Genomic DNA, 12,927 nt, shown 5'->3' with positions numbered 1-12,927 from the left:
AGGTCTTAATTTCTCGTTGAATGTCCTGTAGGCCCGTTGGCGTGTTGAAGTTCGCGGTCGAGACGCCGTGGACTACGACCTTGTGCCAGAGAGAGTCCTCTATTACCCGTGCCTCGCCTACGATATCGGTAACCTTAGTAAGGCTATCGATCGTTCGTTGGCGGGCTTTCTCTGTTGCAAAGTTTAGGACAATGTTGCCCCGAAACGATTTCTTTATCGCAAGGATAGCTAGCTCTTGGTCTTCGCCTTTAAGAGCGTCGTTGATTTTGTCTCGGGTTGCGATCTGGTCGAGTTCCTTCTCTTTATCCTTTGGTACAAGGATAAGAGGCATCGGTTCTGCTTGTTCTTTCGGCTTGCTAGCCCTCCGGGAGACGGTCGTCCACTGTTGTTGTTGTTGTTGTTGTTGTTGTTGTTGTGTTGTCTTTGTTGTCGAGGAGGTAGAGGTAGAGGTAGCGGATCCGCTGTCTCCCTTAACAACGTCTGCAAAAGTAGGCTTCTTCGCCTGTGCTGCTAGTTTCTTTGTTGTCGTTTCTAGGTTCGAGACTTGCTTTGCGAGGATTTGGGACGTTGTCCTAAAGTCTGTACGCTCGGTAAAGTGCCGAAAGACTTCGAGAAGGTCGAGAACCCGGGTTTGTTCTCCTGGAAACCCGACTAGATCCCCCGCCGCTTCGACTAGTAGCTGTCGGGCTTGTAGGATCTTCTCGTTCGCGGGCGTGTAAGAGAGTGTTTGTTTCTTTCCGAGAGAAGGGCTGCGAGTCGGGGAGATACTGAATTCGAAGGGGTTTTGCCTTTTCCTGGGTATGAAAGGAATGCCGGTTCTTTTTAGTAGTTCCTCCGGCAACGGCAGGGGTTTGAGAGACTTAAACGTAACTTCCTCGTCCCCTCTAGCCGTAGCTTTTGGAGTCTGAGGGGCTGAGCTTGCGTCTGTTATTTCCATTTCCGTCTCGGTAGACATTGTCTTGTTGTCGTTGTTTGTTGTTTAAAAAGAGGCTTAGCAGTCTTACGCCGAGAGGGCTGCTTGTTCGTCTCTATTTCCAATCGCGTTCGGGTCCTAGCCTACTTGCGACACTAGGGCACTCTTCTCCCTACTATACAATAGTATAGGAGAAGGTATACTTCAAAGAGGAGAGAAGAGATATATAAATATACCTCTGCTTCTAGGAAGTACTCTGGCCTGCAGCAACGTGCGTCTTTATAGCAGGCTTTAGAGGCGTTCTGCGGGTAGCCGTAGCAGGTTCGGGACAACCTTTGTCTCTAGGGAAAGGTAGGCCTATACTCTATACAGAGTATCTAGCTATACAGCTAGTACTACTACTCTAATCCCTAGAGGTGCAAATTCGTCCTTACTAAACTACACTGCTCCTTTAGCTTCCTCTCTCAGCGGCGTAGGACAACAGGTAACTCTAGTGTAGAGAGAACTGAGTGTATGTGTATGTGTATGTTTGTGTATCCTGGGAACACTGCTCTTGTTTGGCCTTTGGCTCTTTCAAAATTCGACCAAATCAGGCGTTTGATAGCTGGAATAAAAGCTCTCGTTAAGGGCTTTCAAACGGGCTACACGGCGTCCGAATCGGCGGCGTATTGGTTGTGTTGTGGTGTGTTGAAGTGTTGTGGTACAGGTTGTGAACCTTTCTTGTGCAATGCCCTAAATAGGGAATATTTCGAGTGTGGGGGAGGTAAGGTCGGAATAAGGTTTCGGAGGTGGGGGCCAAATCCCGGAGTTCAAATTTTTTCTGCACCCCAAAGGGGGCAACAAGGTGAATCTTTGAACTCCAGTAGCGGCGTGGGTTTTGAGGGCAGCAGGGTGAATGCGGGTTCGTTGGAACGGCCTTGATAAGGGCTTTCGAATGGTGCGTGTTTGGTGATGATCGGGTCAATATTGGGTGTGCAATGGAAGTGCGGATGTCGATGTTAAAGACGCTTAACGATAAGGGCTACTAGCATAGTAAACCTTTAAAGGATTAAGCTAATAACCTCCGAGGATTAGCATAGTGCAATCTAGAGCTGTTGCAGGTCTTTAAGGACAACAGCGACGTATAGCTCGTCGATTGTACGTATAAAACTAACTAGTATAGCATCCCCCTTATAGTAGTAGTAATTCGCATACGCACCGGCATCTATACACCTGTGCTCTACATCCTTATGCTGGACGAGACTAAGGGTAGCTTTATATAGGCATAGCAGCAGATTAAATAGTGTCTAGACGAGCATAGCATCGACGAGCCCTCGTATATAATACACGACCGTAACCGGCAGATGTAGAAGTTATTTAAAGCGGTGTTTCTACGAGTACTATACCGGCTCTACATATAGCATATAAACGTTGCTGTTAAGAGCAACGCCGACAGCAAGTTCTTAATAAATGTTGTGCCTCTAGCGCCTAGCAGTAGCGATAAACCTACTGCCGTCCGCAAGAAGGTTACTAAGGAATAGCTTAAAGGATACAGAGCTTGCCTTAATACTACAATACCGGACGACTTCGAATTATAGTACAACGTTTATAGGGCTGGCGCTAAGAAGCCCCTTGTAGATTCCTTTACGGATAAGGAAACACTACTAACACCGGAAGAGAAGGAGTTATAGCTCTACCTCTGCAACGTCTACCTTCCGAAGTAATAGTAGAATAAAGAGAAGAAGTTCTGTATAAAGGCGTAGACTAAGGGCATCTGTAGTTACAGCATTATAATAACATTACTATATAAAGGTATATACGGAGGTCTGAAGGCATAGCTTAAGTCTGCACGTAAGGATATCTTTAGCCTCTTTAACTCTATAGAGCCCTATTACGAACACCTTGTCGACAGATACAAGGCGTTACTTACGAAGTGCAAGGGGCGTGTATCTAGTGCGTTTAGAGGCAAGCCCTTCTAGAGCAAGGTCGTAAACGTAGTACATAAGGATACATTAAAGATAACTAACGAGCAGATTATAAAGTAGAAGCAGCACTAGAAGATAGACGAGCCGCCGGCGTACACTAACACCTTTATAGCTAAGACTAGCACACTATGTTTATACCGCCTTAGTCTATACCTCGAGGGCTTCTTCGCTAGTAGCTAACTACTTACGCTTACGTATAAGGAGTTTAAGAAGGCGTAGATCTTTCTAGGTAGCCGACTGCCTCCTAAAGCGACAGCGGCGACGACGACAGTGTATAACCCCCTTATGCGTACTAACAAGCGCAAAGCGGACTAGATGTAACATAGCCCTAACAGCAATAGACGTAAAGCTACTAGACCGGAGCGACTCTTACAACAGACTAAGGAAGCGGCTATAGCACGCCGCCGCAATAAAGAGCCTAGCAATCCCTTATTACGACTGCTACTACCGCTAACGCTATTATAGCGACTCGGTTGTAGATGTAATAGCAAAGGTAGCTGCAATCCGCAGAAGCGCGTGTACAGCTGTATAAAGGCTAGCAAGTAATACACAGAGCACTGCTATAGTAATAGACTATATAGCAACAAGCTAGCGGCGGTGTTAAACGAGGATCTTATTACTAAACGAGTGGCAGCGACGGTAAGGTCTTAACTCGCCGCAGGGCTTATAGCACCGCCGCTAACGCAGCTATATCCTTACCGCTATAGCTATAGCTATAGCTAACAACACTACTACTATTAGAGCTAGCAGTAGGTGCCGCCGCCGTCCGGTTAACAGCTCTACTACTACTAGCTCTAACAATATAGGACTTAGTAATACAATCCTTACTAATATCCGCAGTAGAACGCGCCTTAACAGCCTAGTTAACAGGAGCTACCGGATCGATAGCTATAGCGTTTACTACAGCCGCGAGCTTTTTAGCGTATGCACTACCTTAATTATGACCTCCTTAGTTATTAAAACTAAAGGAGTTTCTCGCGCTCTTATTAGCCTACCGGATTTTACTAAATATACCGGCAATCGACTTATCTTACTATAAGAGTAGTCGTTTGCGCGAGTAAGAGATATACGCCGGCGTTCTGAAGAGTTTCTAGCATAGAATTTCCTTCTACTACCTCTACTACTACTAACATACTATATATATACATGTTAATTACACGAGCTTGCTCGCATAATACTCCCTTGCAACCTCCCTAATGTTTTAATGCGATTACTAAAGTAGTTGTAGTGTTATCGCCGTCGAGGGCAAAGTAAGGATCAAGTTGAAATCCTAACGTTATTAGACCCCCACGCACCGTTTAACGAATGGTCACGCACCAAATAGCGTCTGGGCTGCGAGATGCTTATACCTTACGATCCCCATGTCCTAACCCCCATGCGTCAACAATCCTATCGATAGACGGCAAATATCACCTGGTCTCTTTCCTCCTCCTCATTCTTCTTCCCGGTCCCACCGACTCACATTTCCAGCATCTTCACATAACAACACCCACCCGGCCCTCACCCCCCCACCTACCAAGAAAATGAAACTCCACACATCCGCCCTCCTCGCCACCGCTCTCGCGACCACCCTCGTCAGCAGCGCCGAGGACCGAACAATCGTCCACTCTCCCGTAAATTGCGTCAAACGCGACGGAGGTAGGTAGAACTACGCCACAGAGATCCGAGATATCGCCCTCTTCCACCACCTCGCCATGCAAGAAAATCTTTCCCCACCGCAAAAATAAAAAATACACGACGACGGACGGACTGACGGACTGACGCACGGACTGACTGACTTCTTCCCTCACCAACAGCGCCATGCGACTCCGAAAACCGCTGCTGTGGTCCGCGGAACTGCGTAGCCGGGTTCTGTCGATGTACGCCTCCACTCCCCCCACCCCTCCACCTATACGCCGTTCCTCTCAGCTAACGCTCCTCCGCCCGGACTAACCAGGGCGCTGCGAAGGCCACTACGGCGCCACCCGCGGAGACGGGGATTGGTGTCCCCCCGGCCAAGTCTGCCAGCTGCAGCTCGATAACCAGTATCATTGCGTCAAGTGAGTGAGCTCCCCCCTTCCTTCCCAAGAGTTCGAGGAGGAGGAGGGCACTGGCGAGCGGGGCGGGGTGTTTTGTTTTGCAGGGGGGTTGGTTTTATGTTTACCTTACTTCCCGCTTTCATTCTGTGCCGCCGCGAGGAGGGAGGGATGGACTGATGGACTGACGGACTGACGGACTGACGGACTGACGGACTGACGGACTGACGTGCATTGTTTTTGCAGGGACTAAAAGTGCCGTGCGGTCGAAGTGGGACTGACTGGCGCGGGGGAGTGGTGTGGGCTTTTTTTGGAGGAAGGAGAGGGAGCGTCAAAGCTGTGGTTTTTGGAATTGCTGGGTTTAGAGTCGTCGATTGGCGGGACTTTTTGGCGTTCGAGGCTCTGTTCGATTCGCGTCAAGGGTGCAATGGGACAGGGTCGCTGCGAGGTGGGACGACTTCTGGGCTTATTTCCTATCAGCTTCTCGAGACATCTATCGCACAGGGGTATCATGCGCACACATACTCTCTCTCCCATCCAGAATCATCGCCCAAGCGCTCAACTTTTCACCTCATCCTCTTCTCCCCCCTTTTCCTCAACAGCAACACCCCCTCTCTTCCCCGCACTCTTCATAAACGGACTCCTCTCCCTCAGTGTCCGTCCCTTCCAAATAAACACCACCGGCGCAAAAGTCACCCCCAGCGCCAAAAATCCAATCAACGTACTCGCCCACCGAAACCCTAAATTCGTATACATGCTCTGCGTCGCCAGCGGCAGCAATCCCGCGATGACATTCTCCCCCGCCGCGACGGCGCTGATGGCGGAGCCCGCGTACCCGGACTCCGCGTATGCGTCGGTGACGTAGTCGGCGACGGCGGACACGACGACTTGGATTCCGAAGCCGACCATTAGGAGGCCCGTGGCGGGTGCGATCCAGGGGAGGAAAGGGGAGGAGGTCCAGGCGTAGACGAACATGCCGCCGGTGATGCCGATGAAGGAGCCCGCGACGGAGACGTAGAGTCGCGCTTCGGGGATGGGGGTGCCGGGACTTTCGGTGTTGCGGGAGGCGGAGGCGAGGTAGATGCGTATTGATGGGAGGGAGACGAGCCAGCCGAGGAGCTCGCCGATGACGACGGCGCCTTGGATGTAGCCGCAGGTGTAAGCGGACCAGCCGTAGAGAGACTGGAAGACTTGTTCGACGGACTGGGTGAAGACGAAGACGGTGCCGAAGGCAAAGGCGGACCAGAGGGTTGATGCGGCGAGGACGGGTTCCGTGAAGAGGAGGTACATCGGGCGGCGGATGGATGTCAAGAGGTGAGGGATGAGACCGGGGGAGGAGAGGTCGTCTGCTGTTGTGAAGGTTTGGGATGTTGAAGGGGGGGAGGACTTTTGGAGACGGGAGGCGATGCGGCGGAGGATGATGTTGGGGCGGGTTTCGCGGAGGATGAGGATGTAGAAGGGGAGGAGGGTGCCGTAGAGGATGAGTTGGATGTAGAAGATCCAGCGGAAGGAATTGGTGGCTTGGACTACGCCGGCGAAGAGGACGGGTCCGAGGGTGGAGCCGACGAGGTAGCAGCTGAGGAGGGGTGAGTATGATGTTGTGGAGGAAGAGGAAGGGGAAGGAGACTGACACGATGTAGATGCTGACTGGAAAACTGCGAGCTTTGTCTGTAGCCCACAGATCAGGAATGATACTCGAGATGGTGTTGGCACACAGAGCGACCAGTCCTCCTGAGAAGAATCTTGACACGACAAGAGTGGCATAGTTGGTCGCCACCGCTTGTGGTATGACGAACAGTAGGAATAGAATGTACGAGGTCAGAAATCCGGCTTGAACTCCGATATCCTCCATCAATGGCAGTCCAACAATGATGAATACCGCTCCTCCGAGCGTCCAACTCGTGGTGGTCCAGTATGTATGTGTGAACGTCGCCGTGTCCGCGATATGGAACTGCTCGGCTATTTGATCTGCCGCAATGGTGATGGAGGTTCCGTTTAGAGTCAATGTGAGAGTTCCTAGCATAGCCATCCCTGCTACCAGCCATTTCTTCGTTTCGCTCCAGTTGTAAGGATTCCTCTTGTCGGAAGGTCCGTCAAAGGTCACGATTTGGACGCCATTGGCTTTGTCGGGTGACGAGACGAGAGAGTTGTGGTTGCTGCCGGTCTCGTCTGCCAGCACGCCGTGGGACTCTGTCTGTGGAGCGGCCATGTTGCAATTATTGTTGAACAATCAAGTCCAAGTCCGAGGTAGAACTATCCAAGAAGTAGAAGAAATGCTAAGAAGAATGGTGCAATTGCTTGGATGCCATGGTAGAAACCTTTTCCTCGCTCCGCACAGCATTGAAATCGAAGAGTTTGACCCGCCGTAAAGACAAGCAAGCAAAGAAGCAGAGAATAATACGACGTATAAGAAGAACCCTCCTCTTTGTATGTCGAGCCGTACATGTTCCGGGCGAGAAAAGTGGCGACTCCACTCTCAAACCTACCTTATCCTCGATCGGGAAGAATCTTACGACGCGCAAGGAAGTACAAGTCATATGTACGTTTGTTAAAGTCTCTTTTCCTTCGACGAGGTTAACGCGGCAATGAGAAGAGACTTTCGCTTGCTTGCATCATCTTCGACGGCATCCTCGTCGTCTTGTCTTCTTCTTCTCCTCTCGTTACGAGTCCAGTCCATGCCCTTTCTGCAAGGGCTGCATGGAGAGCGAGTCTCCGATGTCGATGATGACCAAGACAAACTCCAATCCTCGACAAATAAGAATCATCGGCGGCGAATGGACCCAGATTTCCATTTTCCGATTTCTTTCACAAGCGCGACAAGCGACAGCATACCTTACCCTCACCATGTCTCGATGTGGTATACAGTTGAGGAAAAAGATGACAGGCATTTTTGTGATCACCCGGCCCTGGTGCCCCGATGCATGATATTCCTCGTCAATATTCTGCACCATCGGGTGGATTCGTGTTGCTGGTGTTTTGCTCTCGCTTATGTGCATGATGAAAGTGCCGAGGGCGGGGCAGTTGGTGGTCGAGGTAATCCGATAGTTCTATCGATAGTTCTATGTGGTTAGAAGCAGAGCTAGAAGTGGTTTGCATCACGTGCACGCTGCATAGCGTGCACACCTTAAATTCGAAGAACGTTAAAACTACGAATTTAGCCAATCTTTAATAAATTATTACACTACAACTATAACACCTATAGAGTCTATATTAAAGGAGCTAAAGGAGGCAGATATAAAGAATATTGTACAAGTCGTAGATAATTAGGATGTGCACCGTAGCACTTTATCTCGTCGATAGCGCAAGGTAACTATTTCTAAAGCTAAACACTATAAAAATACTATAATTTTGTTGCACTAATAAGAACGTACTCTTATAGCCTATATTAATACCCTTATACGTAGAGGCACTCTACCGACACCGGCAATGCTTCTTAACTTTGCTAAAGATATAGTTAGTCGCCGTCCTTATCCTTCGTAGGCCTTAAGATTCGTTAGTCGGCACTTAGAAGCTATCGATTCGAAATACCTTAATCTACTTAATAAATACCGTAAGAAGGCCGACTCTATTAATTAGTACTAGGCCTATTACGACCTATTAAAAGAGAAGACATACAAATATAACGTAGAGCGTTAGAACATATATAACATAGATAAGAAGGGCTTTATAGTTAGTATACTTTAAAAGAGCCGGAGGATCTTTACGAAGGCTTACTACGAGAACGGCCGGTTTATTAGACATATATAAGATAGTAATCGTAAATAGATTACGTTATTAGCTACTATATGCGCTAATAGCACCTTACTACCTCCGTACCTTATTTATAAGGCTAAGACTAGTAACATTTAGTCTTCGTAGCTATAGGATTTTAAGGATATTTACGAGGCGTTCTTCGCGTCCTTACCGAACGGCTAGACTAATAACAACCTTAGCCTTTACTAGATAAAGAAGGTATTTAAGCTGCTTATACGTAAGAAGGCTAGTAGAGGCTAGAGGCTACTTATAATTAATAGCTATAGCTTATACGTAAACATAGCATTCCTAGAGTACTATATTTAATACCGGATCCTTATAGTAGTCTATCTACCTTATTTAACATACTACTTATAACCTCTCGATATCGGCCTCTTTAGCCCTTTAGCTACCTTCTATAGTACTAATCTATTACGAGAGATCTTTAATTTAGAGGGCTGCTCTACCTTTAGTAAACACGACTTCTAGAGGCTGTTTTAGCTAGCTTATTAGAAGGCATTTAAGCCGGCTAATATCTATAAGGCCTTTACGAAGACTAGACTATATCTACTAGATTTAATAGCTATATTAGCGGCGTTCGACGAGACTAAAGATAAGCGCAAGAGCAAGAGTAAGAGCAAGAGCAAAAGTACGAGTAAGAAGGTTAGTAAAAGTAATAGTAGTAGGCCTACTACTATATATAAGAGCCGGCTAAATACTACTACCTCTATAATCTTAGCCTCTAACTAGCGGTAGCTTCGAACGCTTATAAAGGACTACGTAAAAGAGGTAAACGACGAGACTAACTAGTATAAGGTGTAGAAGCTAAGTAATATAGTATTGCATCTATAGACTAAGAACGCCCTTCTTAAGAGCGAGCGTAAGGGCTTACGTAATGCCTTTAACAACGAGAAGAAGAAGCGATAGCGTAGTACACCGCTCCTTGCCCTTCTATAAGAGTAGGCTGTATAGTTTTATTTACTAACTAAACTAAAGTAATATGTCGCTATCCTTACTAAAAAGGAGTAAGCTAAGGTTACTATAAAGTAGTTTGTTTGTTTGTTGTTTGTTTGTTTGTTCCATTTACGTCCTATAGGAGTCTATAACTATGTAGGACGGCTGTCTCGCGACAGCAGTCTATCTATGTACAATCGTTGTTCTCTCGTATCTCTTAACCTTAGGGAAAGACCCGTGCCTAGGATAGTAGCTAGCTAGTATCGAAGGACTTTAAAGAAAGACAAATAAGGAAAAGTAAAAGGAGTGTAGGCTAGACGGTCTCGTCTTCGCCTCTTGCTAGGTGCTAGGACCTAGAAGCAATCTTTGTATCCGAGAGAAAGGTAGTAAGGTGTTTCCGGAGTTCCTTATCTTCTACTATTTCTAGTAGAGATTGTGCTTATCGTAGCGGTAGTAGCCTAAATACATTGTAGATAGGGCAGCTACATACGAGGTGTTCTGCTATTTCTCGTCGTCCGCAAGGGCAGTCTGGCGTCGTTACGTGTCCAAAGCGATAGAGATAGGACTTTAGGTATCCGTGTCCTAATAGGATAGTATAGAAGGCACTAGTTAAAGCGCGTCTTCCTCCTATTCTATATTTTCCTAGCGAGCTCTATAGAAATCGACTAAGGTAGCTATTTGTATTCCTAGGTACCTTATTAATCTCCCGTTGTCTTGCTATTTCGTATCGGGTTTTCTAGACGCTAAAGAGATCGTCTTTTGCGTAGTTAGCCCTCTCGTGTTCTACGAAATGCTTGTATTATCGGAGTCGATAACAGAGTAGTTATATCTGTGTTCTCTATCGTTTTTGCGGAAGTATCTCTCTCGAGTCCTTGTATTAGACTTCTCGCGTATCCGGAGGCGCGCTTTAGATAGCGAGTCTTACGGGGTAGTTTTCGGGTAGCTTTGCTGCGCGTAGAGAGTATAAAATTAACTGTCTCTCTAAGCGTAGATCCGGGGGGAAGAGATTTAACTCTACTTCGGACGGGACGTTTAGGGCAGTACGGAAAACGCCTAGGATCTTTCTATAAGCTTTACTTTGTAGAGATACTAGAGGTTTTATACTCTTTTTCGACCGCTACCAAACCGGGGCCCCGTAGTCTGCTATTGTAGTAACGCAGGCTAGGTAGATCTTTCTTAACGATATAGAAGATAGACCGCGTTCGGTATTTGCTAGTCTTTCTATTCGATAGAATACCGCTTGTGCTTATGCCGATCTTATTGCAATGTGCTCCTTAAAGGTAAGACCGGCGTCTAGCTAAATCCTAAGCTACCTTATCGCTTTCTTTGCCGGGCGAACAATATCGCTGTTTAGAAGAATTACTAGGCAATCGGACCCTTTCCCTTTCGAGAAGTGTACTAGGTCTGTCTTTGCTAGGTTAAAAGCAATCGAGTTCTTCTTTCCTAGGTCTATTAGCCTTCTTGCCTTACGTTCTAGTACCTTAGAGTTCTTCTTAAGGGACATAGACGAGGTAGATAGTCTAATGTCGTCGACGTAGGAACTAGGAGTAACTCCTTATAGCGAGAAGAATATGTCGCGCGTATAGATAAGAAAGAGGATAAGAGATATCGGGCTTCCTTGTAGAACACCGATCTCTACGTCCTAGAATTCCTATATCTGTCCGTCGAATGCTATTCGTAGGCGTCTATTGCTTATAAACGACTAAACCTAATATATAAGGCTGTGCGGAAGCCTTAACTAGATTATTATTCTTAATAGTCGGTTCTTTGTAACGTAGTCGTATGCTCCTCTTACGTCGAGGAAGATAACCGAAGTCTTCTTTTTCTTTCTTCGATTCTCCTCGATTTCGTTTGTTAAGAGAAGCACCGTATCGATAGCCGATTTCTTTTTTCGCCCTCCTAACTACAAGTCGTGTAGAAGGGGCTTCGTCTCTGCGATAATCCCTAGGCGTTTTGCGAGTATTCTCTTGCTAATTTTACCGAGGCAGTTTAGGAGAGAGATAACTCGGTAGGCCTTAGGGACCGAATAGTCTAGTTTTCCCGGCTTTGCTAGAACTGCGCCTGTCGCAACTTTCTAGCATCGGGGGTAGTGTCCTTCGTCGAGTAGCCTACTGTATATACGTAGAAAGGTAATAGGAATAGCGCTGTACGCTTTACTAATAATAGCTTGCGTAATACCGTCTAGGCCCGGCGTTTTTCTTTTTACTATCTTCGTACTACAGGCGGCAGCGAGTTCCTCTTCGGTTAGCGTAGTCTAGCCCTAATCCCCGGCTGTATACGCTTCCTAACGGCTAGGTAGAGGTTCCTCGGCAGGAGGGCGCGGAAATAAGGCTTCGGAGAAGGCCTTACATTTCCCCTCGAAAGAATCTTCGTTATTTATCGTAGGTATCTATCTTCGGCTGCTATTCCTAGTATAGGATATAGCTTTAAAGATAGATTTCGAGTCTTCTTTTTTAAGGAAAGCGTTCTAGTAGTTCTTCTTAGCTGTTTTAATAGCTTAGAAGTACTCGTTTCTCGCTTTCGTATACGCCTCTTTCTCGTCTAGCATCGGTGTACGTCCGTAGGTAAAAGTCTGTCTATATGTTCTAGACATTATACGGCGTAGCGTGCGTAGCTCTCTATTCTACTAAGGTTTTGCGCAGGCGTGTACTACTTTCTCTAGGATTGCTCCCCGCATCGATTTAGTAATACATAAGGTAAAGGAGTCTGCAATGTCGTCGAGGGAGTTCGTATAGTTAATAGACGTCGCCTTACTTATTAGGAGATCTGTAAACAGTTCCTAATCCGCGGAAGCTATATCTAGAACTACTTTCTTCTGTTAGGCTCGATCTTGCGCGCTAATAAGGTCTATAGATATAGCCTTATAGTCTAAGCCTGTCGGAATCGTTCTCTAGTCGATTTCTTTCGTAGATAAGGATCCTCTTGTAAACGTAAGGTCTAGGACCGACTCTGCGTCTAGGTGCGGCCTATAGAAGGTCCCGACACCTATCGTATTATATAGAGTAAAGCCCTAGTCTTCTATCTACTCTATAAATTCGCGGGCACTAGTAGTATCCTTTCCCCTCGGATCCTAGGACGGGTGTCTAAGGTTAAAGTCTCCTACTAGTAGAGTATTTAGAAGGAGTGTATTGCGTAGAGAGTAGAGGCTTCTCTCTATTGTTCGTCGGTTTTGCGGGTTCTCGGTATCCCGAAGGTCCTTCTCGTTATAGAGATTAACTATCTAGATCTTATTGCCCTTCTTGTCTAAAATAACAAAGGAAAGTATGTCGCTGTCGTCTAATAAAATAGGAGAGATATTAACGTTAAGTCTTGTACTAATATATAGCATTATTCTTGGCCGGATCGTCGA

At 46.8% G+C, this 12,927-nt stretch overlaps 1 protein-coding gene across 1 annotated transcript; it reads right to left on the bottom strand.

Moving 5' to 3' along the window:
• Window positions 1-5,450: 5,450 nt before the first annotated feature.
• On the bottom strand, window positions 5,451-7,253 carry MYCGRDRAFT_69159 (uncharacterized protein; the record flags this gene model as incomplete). The annotated part of the gene is made up of 2 exons (XM_003855165.1): window positions 5,451-6,468; window positions 6,524-7,253. 2 exons carry the CDS (start codon window positions 7,099-7,101, stop codon window positions 5,451-5,453), a joined length of 1,596 nt encoding a protein of 531 aa, XP_003855213.1.
• Between the last annotated feature and the right edge of the window lie 5,674 nt (window positions 7,254-12,927).

Source organism: Zymoseptoria tritici, chromosome 2 (assembly GCF_000219625.1).
Source record: "Zymoseptoria tritici IPO323 chromosome 2, whole genome shotgun sequence".
Lineage (NCBI taxonomy): Eukaryota > Fungi > Ascomycota > Dothideomycetes > Mycosphaerellales > Mycosphaerellaceae > Zymoseptoria > Zymoseptoria tritici.
The sequence above is the reverse complement of the archived record's forward strand: the minus strand, read 5'-3'. Positions and strand labels throughout refer to the sequence as shown.